Source organism: Pelodiscus sinensis, unplaced genomic scaffold (assembly GCF_049634645.1).
Source record: "Pelodiscus sinensis isolate JC-2024 unplaced genomic scaffold, ASM4963464v1 ctg202, whole genome shotgun sequence".
In the NCBI taxonomy this organism is placed as follows: Eukaryota; Metazoa; Chordata; order Testudines; family Trionychidae; genus Pelodiscus; species Pelodiscus sinensis.
The window spans coordinates 54814-72082 of NW_027465896.1; the positions used below are offsets into that span (position 1 = coordinate 54814).

At 64.4% G+C, this 17269-nt stretch overlaps 1 protein-coding gene across 1 annotated transcript; it reads right to left on the reverse strand.

Moving 5' to 3' along the window:
- Positions 1-5092: 5092 nt before the first annotated feature.
- Positions 5093-15746, reverse strand: LOC102462067 (blue-sensitive opsin). Its single transcript, XM_075916204.1, has 5 exons — positions 13101-15746; positions 12810-12978; positions 11094-11259; positions 9309-9548; positions 5093-9028 (listed from the first exon to the last, which is right to left on the reverse strand). The coding sequence occupies exons 1-5, from the start codon at positions 13483-13485 to the stop codon at positions 8900-8902; spliced, it is 1089 nt and encodes a 362-aa protein (XP_075772319.1). The 5' UTR covers positions 13486-15746; the 3' UTR covers positions 5093-8899.
- Between the last annotated feature and the right edge of the window lie 1523 nt (positions 15747-17269).

Consider the following 17269-nt stretch of genomic DNA (forward strand, 5'->3'; position numbering starts at 1 on the left):
AGACCTGTCCTCTCTAGGGGGCACTGGCTCCCATCAGACCCCAGGGCACGGACTGGCTGGCTTAGGGGATGGGGGGAGAAGGAGGAAGGAGACCTGTCCTCTCTAGGGGGCACTGGCTCCCATCAGACCCCAGGGCACAGACTGGCTGGTTTAGGGGATGGGGGGAGAAGGGGGCAGGAGACCTGTCCTCTCTAGGGGCCACTGGCTCCCATCAGACCCCAGGGCACAGACTGGCTGGTTTAGGGGATGGGGGGAGAAGGGGGCAGGAGACCTGTCCTCTCTAGGGGGCACTGGCTCCCATCAGACCCCAGGGCACGGACTGGCTGGTTTAGGGGATGGGGGGAGAAGGAGGAAGGAGACCTGTCCTCTCTAGGGGGCACTGGCTCCCATCAGACCCCAGGGCACGGACTGGCTGGCTTAGGGGATGGGGGGAGAAGGGGGCAGGAGACCTGTCCTCTCTAGGGGCCACTGGCTCCCATCAGACCCCAGGGCACGGACTGGCTGGTTTAGGGGATGGGGGGAGAAGGGGGCAGGAGACCTGTCCTCTCTAGGGGGCACTGGCTCCCATCAGACCCCAGGGCACGGACTGGCTGGTTTAGGGGATGGGGGGAGAAGGGGGCAGGAGACCTGTCCTCTCTAGGGGGCACTGGCTCCCATCAGACCCCAGGGCACGGACTGGCTGGCTTAGGGGATGGGGGGAGAAGGAGGAAGGAGACCTGTCCTCTCTAGGGGGCACTGGCTCCCATCAGACCCCAGGGCACGGACTGGCTGGCTTAGGGGATGGGGGGAGAAGGAGGAAGGAGACCTGTCCTCTCTAGGGGGCACTGGCTCCCATCAGACCCCAGGGCACGGACTGGCTGGCTTAGGGGATGGGGGGAGAAGGAGGAAGGAGACCTGTCCTCTCTAGGGGGCACTGGCTCCCATCAGACCCCAGGGCACGGACTGGCTGGTTTAGGGGATGGGGGGAGAAGGGGGCAGGAGACCTGTCCTCTCTAGGGGCCACTGGCTCCCATCAGACCCCAGGGCACGGACTGGCTGGCTTAGGGGATGGGGGGAGAAGGAGGAAGGAGACCTGTCCTCTCTAGGGGGCACTGGCTCCCATCAGACCCCAGGGCACGGACTGGCTGGCTTAGGGGATGGGGGGAGAAGGAGGAAGGAGACCTGTCCTCTCTAGGGGGCACTGGCTCCCATCAGACCCCAGGGCACGGACTGGCTGGCTTAGGGGATGGGGGGAGAAGGAGGAAGGAGACCTGTCCTCTCTAGGGGGCACTGGCTCCCATCAGACCCCAGGGCACGGACTGGCTGGCTTAGGGGATGGGGGGAGAAGGAGGAAGGAGACCTGTCCTCTCTAGGGGGCACTGGCTCCCATCAGACCCCAGGGCACGGACTGGCTGGTTTAGGGGATGGGGGGAGAAGGGGGCAGGAGACCTGTCCTCTCTAGGGGCCACTGGCTCCCATCAGACCCCAGGGCACGGACTGGCTGGCTTAGGGGATGGGGGGAGAAGGAGGAAGGAGACCTGTCCTCTCTAGGGGGCACTGGCTCCCATCAGACCCCAGGGCACGGACTGGCTGGCTTAGGGGATGGGGGGAGAAGGAGGAAGGAGACCTGTCCTCTCTAGGGGGCACTGGCTCCCATCAGACCCCAGGGCACGGACTGGCTGGTTTAGGGGATGGGGGGAGAAGGGGGCAGGAGATCTTTCTTCTCTAGGGGTCACTGGATCCCATCTGAACCCAGGGCACAGACTGGCTGGCTCTGGGGGGAGAAGGGGGCAGGAGACCTTTCCTTTCTAGGGGGCACTGGCTCCCATCAGACTCCAGGGCGGGGACTGGCTGGCTTAGAGGATGGGGGGAGAAGGAGGAAGGAGACCTGTCCTCTCTAGGGGTCACTGGCTCCCATCAGACCCCAGGGCACGGACTGGCTGGTTTAGGGGATGGGGGGAGAAGGGGGCAGGAGACCTGTCCTCTCTAGGGGGCACTGGCTCCAGGGAAGGGACTGGCTGGCTTAGGGGATGGGGGGAGAAGGAGGAAGGAGACCTGTCCTCTCTAGGGGGCACTGGCTCCCATCAGACCCCAGGGCACGGACTGGCTGGTTTAGGGGATGGGGGGAGAAGGGGGCAGGAGACCTGTCCTCTCTGGGGGGCACTGGCTCCCATCAGACCCCAGGGCACGGACTGGCTGGCTTAGGGGATGGGGGGAGAAGGAGGAAGGAGACCTGTCCTCTCTAGGGGGCACTGGCTCCCATCAGACCCCAGGGCACGGACTGGCTGGCTTAGGGGATGGGGGGAGAAGGAGGAAGGAGACCTGTCCTCTCTAGGGGGCACTGGCTCCAGGGCGGGGACTGGCTGGCTTAGGGGATGGGGGAGGGGAGCCGTCAGCCTGAGTGGTTTGGGCAGAATCCAGTCGGGGGGAGCGAACTGGGACAGCTCTGGGTCTGGGCTGTTATATCACCAAGGCGGGCGAGTGTGGGGGGACGCTGTAGATCAGGGCTTGGTGCCAACTAGAGCACTCAGCTGGGCGGGGGCAGGAGCACATCCGAAGGGGGGGCAGTGACCCCCATCCTGATCCTCCTCGTCCCAGATCTCAGGGATGTCAAGAGGTGACAGCCAGTGCCCAGCTCCCAACAGCCCCCCTCAGTTACCTCCAGGAGAGCTGTATGTGGGGGGGAACCCCACTGTCCAGGACAGGGGGAGCTGCCCCCACCCCATTACCCTGAAGGTAGTGCCAATGGAGCCTTGATTGGTCCATCAAGGATTAAGGGGGCAGTAAAGCTGAGCACCCCTTTGGGGCAGGGGAGAGAGGGCAGCACCCCAGTGTACCTCTAATGTAGGCATGGGGTAGGCATGGCTGGCCCCACTGGTGCCCTCTGGCCCCACACCTTACCCCTTCACCCCTCCTTCTGCATCCCATGTCCCCCTACTAGCTCCCCATGGGACATGCTGAGAAGTGGGTTCCTCAAGGGCCCTTCACTTAGGGGGCTCTGGGTTCTGCCCCTCTCCTGCAGCCCCTTCTCTCCCAGCTCTTCCTCCCATGGTCCCTCCCTGCCCCCCTTCTCTCTCCCTCCTGCACTAATCCCCCAGGTGCTCTGTGCGCTGAGCTGATGGGAGGTGACACTGCCCCCCGCCCCCCTAATCCCAGGATTTTCGGGTCGCTCCAGGGGAGTCCGATTAAAGGAAACTGGAAAGTTTAATCTCCCACGTTCGGAAAAGAGGCCACGTTGGGCAGTGAGCGGAGCCAGGGCAGTGAGCGGAGCCAGGAACAGCACCTCTAAAAGCCCAGGAGCACCCCCAGCCTGTCAAGCATCCTCCCCCCAGGTCTGGAGCTGCAGGACCCCAGCGCACACATGATAGTCCTCAGGCATGGGGAAGCCAGCGGGCTCAGGTGGAAGGGCAGAGGATTGGAGCTTGTGACACATCAGGATGAAGGCTCTGGGATGGTCGTGCTGCGCACTAGTGGGGTGGGGGATGGACGTGCCGTGCATCCGAGAGGGCTGGGGATGGTTGTGCCGTGCATTGGGGGGGCTGCAGATGGACGTGCCGCGCACCGGGGGGGGCTGCGGATGGACGTGCCGCGCACAGGGGGGGTTGCGGATGGACGTGCCGCGTACCGGGGGGGGCTGCGGATGGACGTGCCGCGTACCGGGGGGGGCTGCGGATGGACGTGCCGCGCACCGGGGGGGGCTGCGGATGGACGTGCCGCGCACCGGGGGGGGCTGCGGATGGACGTGCCGCGTACCGGGGGGGGCTGCGGATGGACGTGCCGCGCACCGGGGGGGGCTGCGGATGGACGTGCCGCGTACCGGGGGGGGCTGCGGATGGACGTGCCGCGTACCGGGGGGGGCTGCGGATGGACGTGCCGCGCACAGGGGGGGTTGCGGATGGACGTGCCGCGTACCGGGGGGGGCTGCGGATGGACGTGCCGCGCACCGGGGGGGGCTGCGGATGGACGTGCCGCGCACCGGGGGGGGCTGCGGATGGACGTGCCGCGCACCGGGGGGGGCTGCGGATGGACGTGCCGCGTACCGGGGGGGGCTGCGGATGGACGTGCCGCGCACCGGGGGGGCTGCGGATGGACGTGCCGCGTACCGGGGGGGGCTGCGGATGGACGTGCCGCGTACCGGGGGGGGCTGCGGATGGACGTGCCGCGCACCGGGGGGGGGCTGCGGATGGACGTGCCGCGTACCGGGGGGGCTGCGGATGGACGTGCCGCGCACCGGGGGGGCTGCGGATGGACGTGCCGCGTACCGGGGGGGGCTGCGGATGGACGTGCCGCGTACCGGGGGGGCTGCGCACCGGGGGAGCTGCGGATGGACGTGCCGCGTACCGGGGGGGGCTGCGGATGGACGTGCCGCGTACCGGGGGGGCTGCGGATGGACGTGCCGCGTACCGGGGGGGGCTGCGGATGGACGTGCCGCGTACCGGGGGGGCTGCGGATGGACGTGCCGCGTACCGGGGGGGCTGCGGATGGACGTGCCGCGCACCGGGGGAGCTGCGGATGGACATGCTGCGCATCGGGGGTGGTGGGGGATGGCCATGCCTTGCATTGGCGGGGCTGGGGATGATTGTGCCATGCACCAGGAGGGAGTGGGGATGGTTGTGCTATGCACCAGGGGGACTTGGAACGGTTGTGCTGTGCACCCGGTTTGGCTGGGAATGGTTGTGCTGCGCACTGGGGGTGTGTGGGGATGGTCGTGCCATGCACTGGGGGGGGGGGTTGGAACAGTCGTGCTGTGCACCGGAGGGCTGAGGATGGTCGTGCTGTGCACCAGGGGGACTTGGAACGGTTGTGCTGTGCACCCGGTTTGGCTGGGAATGGTTGTGCTGCGCACTGGGGGTGTGTGGGGATGGTCGTGCCATGCACTGGGGGGGGGGGTGGAACAGTCGTGCTGTGCACCGGAGGGCTGAGGATGGTCGTGCTGTGCACCAGGGGGACTTGGAACAGTTGTGCCGCACTCTGGGAGGCCTCTGGTATGTTTGTGCCATGCACCAGGGCAGGGGGCTCTGGGACTGCCGTGTGCTGTGTCTGTGGGCATGGGGTCCTGGGCTGTGCATTGCACGGACAGCATGTGCGTGGCTCCGTGGGTCTGAGACACGCATGTAATGTTTAGGGTGGGGGTGACCAAATGGGATCTTCCCATCTTCTCTCTCCCCCTTCTCATAAAGGAGTCGGGGGCCAGGCCAGGAGCCCCCACAGCGCTGAGAGGCTGGAGCCGTGTCCAGCCCAGACAGAGCATGAGGCAGATAAGTACCCAAGGAAGGGGGGGCTGGGAGAGTTGAGTGGGTGGAGAGCCCAGATTGGGGCCTCCAGAAGGGGGGCAGTGTAAGGAAGGCTGCAAGAGGGGTGCAGGGAGCTGGGGTGTGGTGCAGAGTTGGGGGGCTATGAGAGGGGTGCAGGCACTGGGGGTGGAGTGCAGAATTGTGGGGCTGAGGGGTGCAGGCCACTGGGGGTATGGTGCAGAGTTGGGGGGCTGTGAGAGGGGTGCAGGCGCTGGGGGTGGGGTGCAGAGTTGGGGGGCTGAGGGGTGCAGGCGCTGGGGGTGGGGCGCAGAGTTGTGGGGCTGAGGGGTGCAGGCCACTGGGGCTATGGTGCAGAGTTGGGGGGCTGTGAGAGGGGTGCAGGCGCTGGGGGTGGGGTGCAGAGTTAGGGGGCTGAGAGAGGGGTGCAGGCCACTGGGGGTATGGTGCAGAATTGGGGGGCTGTGAGAGGGGTACAGGTGCTGGGGGTGGGGTGAGAGGGGTGCAGTGCAGAGTTGGGGGCTGCAAGAGGATGTAGGGCACTGGGGTGGGGTATAGGAGTTTGGAGTACAGGGGCTGCGTGAAGAGTGCAGAGCGCTTGGGGTGGGCTGCAGGAGTTTGGGGTGCAGGGGGCGGGATTTGGGAAGGGGGCGGCGGTGCCTTGCCCCTCATCTTTGGGGCCTTCACTGGGAATTCCGCTAGTTCTGAACTATTTACATTTGAAAAAAGTTCACTACTAGCAGAACTCGGGTGCGTGCCCCCCAACTGCTGCAGGGGGGCAGGGCACCGGGGGGGGGAAGACCATGGGGGAAAGGGAACTGGGAGGACAGAGGGGCAGGGACCCAAAGAAATGGCTGGACCATGGGGAGCACGGACACTGCAGGAGAGCACTAGGCAAGGTGGGGCATTTCAGGGGGCCGGGCGAGGGCCCAGCCTTGTCTCCAGCACCTCCGCCCCATCTTGATGGTCTTTGTGGCTCCCATCAAGGCATTTTGTGACGGAGTTGCTGCTGCCCCCCAGGACAGGGATTCCCCCTATGGCTCCCATGCTGCCCCCTAAGTGACCTCCCCACACCATCCCCCTGGCTAATAACAAGCCTCCACGCTGGGAACTGAAGCTGCATTTCCAGTGCACGTATTTATTTAACCAAGTGACATGGGGGGTAATTAATTACAGCCATGGGAGGGGGTAATTAAAGTGGGGGTAATTAATTACAGCGGGGGGGGGGAATAATTAGAGGGAGTAATTAGAGCGTAGGAGGTAATAACTGGGCTTATTTACAATATACAAGAGTCTGTGTGTGGCACACGTGCCCCGCCAAGTCCGTCCGTGGGGGTATGTGGGTGAAGTCTGGGCACTGGAGGGGCATGGGAGCCCAGTGGGGGCTCCATCTCCTGCCACTGGCCCCATTGTGCTCTGGGGGCTGAGGAGGCTGGCGGTGAGGACCCAGCTTTGATCTTGCTGGGGGGCTGTAAGAGGCCCAGAGCTCCCCGATCACCCCCTTGGATTGTATCGCTCTGGCCCACCTAGAAAGTTCCCTGCAACAGGAGCAACCAGAGCTCCTGCTGTGGGCTCCAATGCATGCTGGGATGTCCCAGGGAGGGGGCCCTGGAGAAAGCCATGAGGGGATATCATACGGGGCCCCGGAGCAAGGCATGCTGGGATGTCCCAGGGAGGGGGCCCTGGAGAAAGCCATGAGGGGATATCATATGGGGCCCCAGAGCAAGGCATGCTGGGATGTCCCAGGGCATGGAGCAGGGCATGCTGGGATGTCTCAGGGCAGGTGGTGGAGCAGGGCATGCTGGGATGTCTCAGGGCAGGTGGCAGAGCAGGGCATGCTGTGATGTCCCAAGGCAGGGGGCCCGGAGCAGGGCATGCTGTGATGTCCCAAGGCAGGGGGCCCGGAGCAGGGCATGCTGGGATGTCCCGGGGCAGGGGGCCCAGAGCAGGGCATGCTGGGATATCCCGGGGCAGGGGGCCCGGAGCAGGGCATGCTGGGATGTCCCGGGGCAGGGGGCCCGGAGCAAGGCATGCTGGGATGTCCCCGGGCCGGTGGCAGAGCAGGGCAGGCTGGGATGTCCCAAGGCAGGGGGCCCGGAGCAGGGCATGCTGGGATGTCTCGGGGCAGGGGGCCTGGAGCAGGGCATGCTGGGATGTCCCGGGACAGGGGGCCTGGAGCAGGGCATGCTGGGATGTCCCGGGGCAGGGGGCCTGGAGCAGGGCATGCTGGGAAGTCCCGGGGCAGGGGGCCCAGAGCAGGGCAGGCTGGGATGTCCCGGGACAGGGGGCCTGGAGCAGGGCATGCTGGGATGTCCCGGGGCAGGGGGCCTGGAGCAGGGCATGCTGGGAAGTCCCGGGGCAGGGGGCCCAGAGCAGGGCAGGCTGGGATGTCCCGGGGCAGGGGGCCTGGAGCAGGGCATAATGGGATGTCCCGGGGCAGGGGGCCTGGAGCAGGGCATAATGGGATGTCCCGGGGCAGGGGGCCTGGAGCAGGGCATGCTGGGATGTCCCGGGGCAGGGGCCTGGAGCAGGGCATGCTGGGATGTCCCGGGGCAGGGGGCCTGGAGCAGGGCAGGCTGGGATGTCCCAGGGCATGGAGCAGGGCAGGCTGGGATGTCCCGGGGCAGGGGGCCTGGAGCAGGGCATGCTGGGATGTCCCGGGGCAGGGGGCCCGGAGCAGGGCATGCTGGGAAGTCCCGGGGCAGGGGGCCCGGAGCAGGGCATGCTGGGATGTCCCAGGGCATGGAGCAGGGCAGGCTGGGATGTCCCAGGGCATGGAGCAGGGCAGGCTGGGATGTCCCGGGGCAGGGGCCTGGAGCAGGGCATGCTGGGATGTCCCCGGGCCGGTGGCAGAGCAGGGCATGCTGGGATGTCCCTGGGCCGGTGGCGGAGCAGGGCATGCTGGGATATCCCGGGGCAGGGGGCCTGGAGCAGGGCATGCTGGGATATCCCGGGGCAGGGGGCCTGGAGCAGGGCATGCTGGGATATCCCGGGGCAGGGGCCTGGAGCAGGGCATGCTGGGATGTCCCGGGGCAGGGGGCCTGGAGCAGGGCATGCTGGGATGTCCCGGGGCAGGGGCCTGGAGCAGGGCATGCTGGGATGTCCCTGGCCCGGTGGCGGAGCAGGGCATGCTGGGATATCCCGGGGCAGGGGGCCTGGAGCAGGGCATGCTGGGATGTCCCAGGGCATGGAGCAGGGCATGCTGGGATGTCCCCGGGCCGGTGGCAGAGCAGGGCATGCTGGGATGTCCCCAGGCCGGTGGCAGAGCAGGGCATGCTGGGATGTCCCGGGGCAGGGGGCCTGGAGCAGGGCATGCTGGGATGTCCCGGGGCAGGGGCCTGGAGCAGGGCATGCTGGGATATCCCGGGGCAGGGGCCTGGAGCAGGGCATGCTGGGATGTCCCCGGGCCGGTGGCAGAGCAGGGCATGCTGGGATATCCCGGGGCAGGAGGCCTGGAGCAGGGCATGCTGGGATGTCCCCAGGCCGGTGGCAGAGCAGGGCATGCTGGGATGTCCCCGGGCCGGTGGCAGAGCAGGGCATGCTGGGATGTCCCGGGCCGGTGGCAGAGCAGGGCATGCTGGGATATCCCGGGGCAGGGGCCTGGAGCAGGGCATGCTGGGATGTCCCCGGGCCGGTGGCAGAGCAGGGCATGCTGGGAAGTCCTGGGGCTACGCCGGGGACACCTGGCTGGAGGAGACTGAGGAGACCTGGGTGGCCTGCGAGGACCCTGAGACGTCGTCATCCTCCCCGAAGGGGCTGCGGCCACAAAACAGCAGCTTGAGCAGGCAGGAGCGGAACTGCAGGAGAGGGGAGTCAGTGGGGCCTGAGCAGGTGCTGGGGGTCACAGCCCCGACTCACTCCTCCCCTCTCTTTTCTCTCAGCTCATTGTCAGGCATCTCCCCCTCTAATCCCAGCGCTGCCAACTTACTGCCCCCCCCACTCTTCAGCCTGCTTCCCCCCAGCCTGGCTCCCCCCAGCCTCCTTCCTCTCCAGCCCAGCTCCCCTCAAGTCTCCCTCCCCCCCAGCCTGCTTCCCCTTCCCCATACTATCCCAGCCCCCAGCCAGCCCGGCACAGACCTGCTTGTTCATGAAGACGTAGATGATGGGGTTGTAGACGGTGGAGGCCTTGGAGAAGACGGCGGGGATGGAGGCGAGGCGCACGTCGAAGGACTCCCCTCGGTGCGTCACAACCCACAGTGCAAAAGAGGCATAGGGCAGCCAGCAAACCAGAAACCCGGCCACCATCACCACCACCATCTTGGTCACCTCCCGCTCGGCCTTCTGCGTCGTGGCCGACTGCTCCTGCTGCTTGGCCACCTGTGGGGGGGAGGGGCATTGTGTGGGGTGGGGCACGGCAGCCATTGTGTACAGCCCAACCTCACCTGTGGGGCACAGCAGCCTTTGTCTAGGGTCCACCCTGACCCAGGGGAACCAATGTAGGGGACTGCCTAGGACCTGTCCTCGCCCATGGGAGGTAGCAACAGCCACTGCAGGGGCCATTGTGTGGGGCCTGCCCTCACATTTGGGGTACAGTGGCCAGTGTGTCATCTATGGGGCATGGCGACCATATTGCTGGGACCCACCTTATTCCATGCAGACATGACCGTCCACCTCCAGGGACCCACCCTCATTCACTCACCTCAGCCATCTTGGTGGGAGCCATCCTCATTCATGTTGGGCAGCCATATAAGTGGGACCCACCTTAATCCGCACAGGGTGGCCATATTGTTGAGATCCTCTCTAACCTATTGTGGACACAGATGGGGCAGGGCGGCCATTTTGGTGGAATCCACCTTAATCCTTGTGGTGGCATGGTGTTTACAGGGTGTCCATATTCATGTGGGAATACAGCCTGGGGAACCCACCCTAATCTACACGGATGGTGCAAGATGGCCATCTTGGTAGGGCCTACCCTAACCATATGGAGGCCTGGTCAGAGTTAGGGAATCTGCACTATTGGTGGGACACCCGGCTTGGGGGTGGACAGGGAGGTTATCATGGGGGGAACCTGCCCCAACCTGTCTCTAGGGGTGAGAAGCAAATGTGGATTTTGCCTTGGGGACCCACCCTACTCCATAAACGGCTGAAGAAAGAATGGGGGGGCACCACTCTGGAGGGGGAAGATGTCTGCCATATTGGTGGGACCCCCCTGCCCATATGGAAAGGAGATCTGCAGATGAGACATTACACTGGGCAGGCAGTTTCCACCGTATTGGGGGGACCCCCAGTCTTTGGGAGGGGGAAGGGCATGGCCCAGGCCTGTTGTTCCCTCCCCTGCTGTATAAGGACTCAATAAAGTGGGCTCAGCCCAAACTTAGCATGTTCCTGTCTGTGTCAGAGCAGCTCAGTCCGCACCCCTGCTGCATACCTGCCCCTCAAGCCCCAAGCGCCACCTCCCCCACACCCTTTGGCAGGGCACCCCAGGGCTTTCCTAGCACTGTGACCCAGAGGTTTCCTGTGCCTGCGAGCCAATATGGAGGGTCCCCACGGAAGGGAAGGGCCATGGCAGACTCTGTGGTGGGGAAGCTGGGGGATCCCCCTGCTGATGGGATGAAGGGTGGTGGGTCCCTGCACAGGGAGGGACACATACTAGTAGGGGCGGGGGGCTGGGATGGAGGGTTGACCCAGTGGCATTGGCGCTCAGACAAGGCGTGTGTGGCTGGCTGGAGTTGGGGAGGGCCCATGTCAGCGGGGCTTCAGTGAAAAGGGGCAATCGAGCATGTGTGCTGGGAGGAGCTGAGGTGCCCTGTGGAGGCGGGAGGAGTATCGGGGGACCCAATGGCAGTGGGGAGAGCGCAGAGGCCCCATGATGGCGGGAGGAGGGGATTCAGGGGGCATGTGGCAGCAGAAGGGGAGACTCACAGCGCGCAGCGTCAGCAGCAGGCGGCCATAGGAGAAGATGATGATGGCCAGGGGGACCCCAAAACAGAAGCAGAAGAGGAAGATCACGTAGGACTCATTGTTCCACTTGTTGTTGGTCGTGTACCAGTCAGGGCCGCATGAGCACTGCAGCCCTTCGGGGATGTACCTGCGGGGGGCACAAACAGCTGTAGCCCAGCCCTGCCCGTCCCGGGCTGCCAGAGCCCACACTCCTGACCAGCGTTCTCTGAAAGCCGGGCGCTTCGGTGGCCGAGCAGGAGAGATTCAGGTGCCACCCAGATGATTAGCAGAGCACTCACAGCATGTGCCTCAGTGCACAGAACAAAATGTGTTCCATCATGGATGAAAAAAATGAAAGGGAACATTGCTGGTGTACCTCGCCCCCAACTGCAGCCCCTGCTAGCCCAGCCCTGCCCCACAGCCCTGCCGGTGCCCCTCACCCCCAACTGCAGCCCCTGCTAGCCCAGCCCTGCCCCACAGCCCTGCCGGTGCCCCTCACCCCCAACTGCAGCCCCTGCTAGCCCAGCCCTGCCCCACAGCCCTGCCGGTGCCCCTCACCCCCAACTGCAGCCCCTGCTAGCCCAGCCCTGCCCCACAGCCCTGCCGGTGCCCCTCACCCCCAACTGCAGCCCCTGCTAGCCCAGCCCTGCCCCACAGCCCTGCCGGTGCCCCTCACCCCCAACTGCAGCCCCTGCTAGCCCAGCCCTGCCCCACAGCCCTGCCGGTGCCCCTCACCCCCAACTGCAGCCCCTGCTAGCCCAGCCCTGCCCCACAGCCCTGCCGGTGCCCCTCACCCCCAACTGCAGCCCCTGCTAGCCCAGCCCTGCCCCACAGCCCTGCCGGTGCCCCTCACCCCCAACTGCAGCCCCTGCTAGCCCAGCCCTGCCCCACAGCCCTGCCGGTGCCCCTCACCCCCAACTGCAGCCCCTGCTAGCCCAGCCCTGCCCCACAGCCCTGCCGGTGCCCCTCACCCCCAACTGCAGCCCCTGCTAGCCCAGCCCTGCCCCACAGCCCTGCCGGTGCCCCTCACCCCCAACTGCAGCCCCTGCTAGCCCAGCCCTGCCCCACAGCCCTGCCGGTGCCCCTCACCCCCAACTGCAGCCCCTGCTAGCCCAGCCCTGCCCCACAGCCCTGCCGGTGCCCCTCACCCCCAACTGCAGCCCCTGCTAGCCCAGCCCTGCCCCACAGCCCTGCCGGTGCCCCTCACCCCCAACTGCAGCCCCTGCTAGCCCAGCCCTGCCCCACAGCCCTGCCGGTGCCCCTCACCCCCAACTGCAGCCCCTGCTAGCCCAGCCCTGCCCCACAGCCCTGCCGGTGCCCCTCACCCCCAACTGCAGCCCCTGCTAGCCCAGCCCTGCCGGTGCCCCTCACCCCCAACTACAGCCCCTGCTAGCCCAGCCCTGCTGGTGCCCCTCACCCCCAACTACAGCCCTGCTAGCCCAGCCCTGCTGGTGCCCCTCACCCCCAACTACAGCCCCTGCTAGCCCAGCCCTGCTGGTGCCCCTCACCCCCAACTACAGCCCTGCTAGCCCAGCCCTGCCGGTGCCCCTCACCCCCAACTACAGCCCCTGCTAGCCCAGCCCTGCTGGTGCCCCTCACCCCCAACTACAGCCCTGCTAGCCCAGCCCTGCTGGTGCCCCTCACCCCCAACTACAGCCCCTGCTAGTTCAGCCCTGGGTTTCCCCTGCTGACACCTACCGGCTCCATCCAAAGAGAGGGGGTGCAGACGCCACGAGGCCCAAGACCCAGGTAGCAAGACAGCCGATAATGGCGTGGGTGCCACGGAACGTGAAGTTCCCCAGGGGTTTGCAAATCACCAGGAATCGCTCGAAGGCCACGACGGCCAGAGACCAGAGACTCACCATGCCTGAGGGAGAGAGCCTGAGGGCAGCACAGATCTCATCCGCTTCCAACCCCCTGCCTTTGACTGGCAGCCCCGTTTACCCAGCCCTGCCGATGCCCCTGACTCCCAACTGCAGCCCCACTCACCCCCTAGCGTGGCGGCGAATCCCTCGATCTTGCAGGCCGTTGGGCCCAAGGCGAAGTACATCTGGGAGAAGCTATAGAAGGCCGTGGTGGAGCCCACACAGACCACCAGCAGGTTGGCCAGAGCCAGGTTGACCAGGATGTAGTTGAGGTGGGAACGCAGCTTCTTGTACTTGGCAGTGCAGAAGACGGTGAGGATGTTGATGGGCATGCCCAACACGATGAGCAGGAACATGAAGGCTGACATGCCCATGAAGATGGCCGGGCTGCCCAGGTGAGTCTGCGGCACCAGGAAGGGGCTCAGCGCTGTCAGATTGCTTGTGTCCAGAGGCACCGGGATGAAAAAATCCTCCGGGAGGTCATCCCACAAGTCACGGGTCTTGTGCATGGCTGATGGGAAGGGGAGGCCCAGGTGGATGGGGGCAGTGGGGCAAGGTGTTTGTGGAAATCGGGGCAGGAGAAGCTACGGGATGGATGGAGGCGTATTTATGGAACGAGAGACAAACACAGACAGGCAGAGAGAGATGGCGGGTGGGCGGATGGATGGACAGACATACAACCAGCTAACACCAGCAGGAAGGAGGGAACGCAGTGGCTGAGGCTAGAGAGGGGAGCGTTTCTGTGCCTCTGCTCACTCCAGCCCTATGTCACTGGGCACTCAGGCCGGTGAGGGGGCCATGGCGGGTGGCAGCGAGTGGCGGAGGGGCCAGGAGAGGGGTCTTTTATACCTTAGGAAGCTGGGGGGCACCCTGGATCACACAGGGAGGGGCAGTGGGATCTGTCTTTGCCCCAGTTAACACTGGCTCCTTAATCGCCCCTAAAACTGGAAAGCTCAGCTGAGCGGGGCTTATCCCCCGGCTGTGCTGCGCCCAGCACAGCCCCAGGGCTGCAAAGACGGGCTTAGCTGCAGAGCCAAGCGGCTTTGCCAAAGACTAATCACACCCAAGCCCCGATTAAGCCCTGGCTTTACGGGGGGAGACATGGGGGTTGACTCACAGACTATTGGGACCAACTCCTTCCAATAGGGCCCGGAAGCAAAGGAGTTAATGGGAGATCCGTCCATTTCCTGGGACAGATCTCCCACTCCCCAGTTCTGATGGCACCTCACAGCCCCCTGATAGCCCAGCGCTAGCATGTCTGCCTGGTCTCCTTGGCAGGACTGCAGCCATGTGGGGGGCAAAGGAGCAAGCTGTCCAAGGCCCTCAGTGTGAAATGACAAACAGGATGGACATTCCCCTTTGCTGAGCCATCAGGCTGGGAACCCCTCAGCCCCTTTGCAAGACAGGAAGGGGCACCCTCTCTTGGACAGCATGTGGTGCAGGAGCAAACAGAACAGAGCCATGATTGTGGGACACACCTGCCTTCCCCTCCTGGCTGTTAGAGGTTCGGGGTCATCCCAGGCGGGGACTGCATCACAGGCCGTCATGGCTAGTGGCCAGCCTTGGACCTGTCTCCCTGAGACTTTGCTCACTCCTTGCTGCCCAGTGTCCTGTGCCAGAGAGTCCCACAGGCTGGCAACGTGCTGGACGGACATTTCCTCGGGCAACCCCTGGCTTGCTCAGCACGGGGAACAGACACCGAGCAGGGGTTATAACGCACCATCCCACCTCGGAGCCAGTAACTGTTCGTATCATTCTCCAGGGTCTCCTGCAATGTGCGTGAGCCCCGCCTTGCAATGGGTCCCTCTCCGCATTACCATCCACCCCAGGATCTGTCCTGTCCTGCAATCGATCCTGTCCCGTGATCCGACCTGCTTTGCCACTGACCCTGCCCTGCGATCTGACCCATGATCAGTCCTGCCACGCCATCCACACCGCAACTGCCATCTGTCCCGCCTGCCATCCTTTGCAATCTGCCCTGCTGCGCCCTATGACCTGCTCTATGATCCGTCCAACCCTGCCCTCTGTGTCACCTCCCGATCTATCCCACACTAGGATCCACTCTATACTGCCAACTTCCCATCCCCACAATCGGCTCCGCCATCTCCCCTACAATTGTCCCTGCCTGCCATGCACCCTGCCAGGGACAGGTCCCCTTCGCTATCTGTGTCCAGTTCTGGGCGCCACATTTCAAGAAAGATGTGGAGAAATTGGAAAGGGTACAGAGAAGAGCGACAAGAATGATTAAAGGTTTAGAGAACATGACCTATGAAGCCAGGCTTCATGAACTGGGCTTGTTTAGTTTGGAAAAAAGAAGATTAAGGGGGGACATGATAGCGGTTTTCAAATATCTAAAAGGGTGTCACAAGGAGGAAGGAGAAAATTTGTTCCTCTTGGTTTCTGAGGACAGGACAAGGAGTAATGGGCTTAAAGTGCAGCAGGGGAGGTTTAGATTGGACATTAGGAAAAAATTCCTAACTGTCAGGGTGGTCAAATATTGGAATAAATTGCCAAGGGAGGTGGTGGAATCTCCCTCTCTGGAGATATTTAAGAACAGGTTGGATAGACATCTGTCAGGGATGGTGTAGATGGAGCTTGGTCCTGCCTTGAGGGCGGGGGGCTGGACTCGATGACCTCTCGAGGTCCCTTCCAGTCCTATGATTCTATCAGCCATCACCATCTGCCCCCCACAGGGCAGGGGGAACCTCACGGGGATCTGCATGAGGGATGGGGGGCTGTGATAGAGCAGGCAGAATAGGATGCGGGGGGGGGGGACTGTGAGGGATGTCGGGGGGCTATGAGGGGGTGTCCAGGCTGGGATGCGGGGGGGGGTGTTGTGAGGGGGTGTCCAGGCTGGGATGCGGGGGGGGGGGTTGTGAGGGGGTGTCCAGGCTGGGATGTGGGGGGGGAGGTTGTGAGGGGGTGTCCAGGCTGGGATGTGGGGGGGGGAGGTTGTGAGGGGGTGTCCAGGCTGGGATGTGGGGGGGGGGGGGGTTGTGAGGGGGTCTTGCTCTGAGGCTCCAAACTGGGTCCCAGGGCTGCCATCCTGGGCCTGCCTGACTCCTTTTCTGCTGCTCTGGGCTCTGCACAGCTGCCAGCCTGTCACTAGATGGCACCATGACACCACAAATCCCAGGGCCAGCGGGAAGGGGGGGGGGGGGCAGGACTGGTACTACATCTCCCAGGAGCCTTTGCTGTGGGTAATTTAGAGCCACAATCAGCATTTACACCCTTCTCTCTCTGCCAATGTGCTCTGGCCCTGCCACCCCACAAGCGAGCCATGGGCCAAATCCCCAGAGTAATGGAGGGGGAAATCACGTCCAGAAGCAGGGATTAGGGCTAAATCCGGAGTTTGTGCTGACGGGATTAGTGGGAGCATGTGGGGGTTTGGACCAGGGTCAAGAGTTAGGAGCACTCTCAGAGCTGTGGGGGGGGGGCAAGGCTGGGCTGGCAGGGCCATGGGTCAGGAGTGAGGGGCACTAGCAGGGTCCCAGGGCTGGGCTAGCAGGGTCGTAAATCGGGAGTAAGATGCATCCGCCAAACTGGGGTGGGGGGCTGTGCTAGATCAGCAGGGGCTATGGGTCAGGAGTGAAGGGCACTGGTAGCCCAGGGCTGGGGTGGCAGGGGCTATGGGTTGGAAGTGAGGTCCCGGCAGAGCTAGAGTGAGGGGGGGGTCGCTGGGCTGGTAGGGGCATTAGCATAGGGGGCTCCCAGGGCTGGACTGGAGGGAGCTGCAGGTCGGAGTAAGGGCTTGGCAGAGCCTGGGGAGACCCAGGGCTGGGCTAGCCAAGGGCCATGGGTTGGTACTGCGGCTTTGGGTATCACTTTCTTCTTTGCTGTACCACTACCTGTGGCATTGTGACCCCCTGCCCCACATTCCTTGGCTTGGGATGAGGAGGAAGGGTGCCAGTTTTAGCACTTTCATCAGCGCTGGGCATGGGAGAGGACGGGCTGGGCAGAGGTCCAGGAAAATCAGGGCAGGGTGCACCCTGCAGGAACTGAGGGCAGGTAAATCCCGGCAGCCCCGCCTTGCGGGTCCCTGGTTCAATCGTGGGGCCAGCCACCCCGGCCAGGCCCTAACACCCAGGCTCCAAGGTGGGGGGGGTTATAATCCCTGCCTCCCCAAGGGGACTGGGAGCATGGGCAGAAATTAAAGTCAAGGGGATTATCTTGAGGCAGCTGTTGTGAGGCCAATTAAAGCCCGGCTCATCTCTCATCGCGCTTCCGGGGGGGGGGGAGCAGCCCCCCCCCCCCACTTCTCACCTACCTGGGGCACAGGCTGGCTGGCTCAGA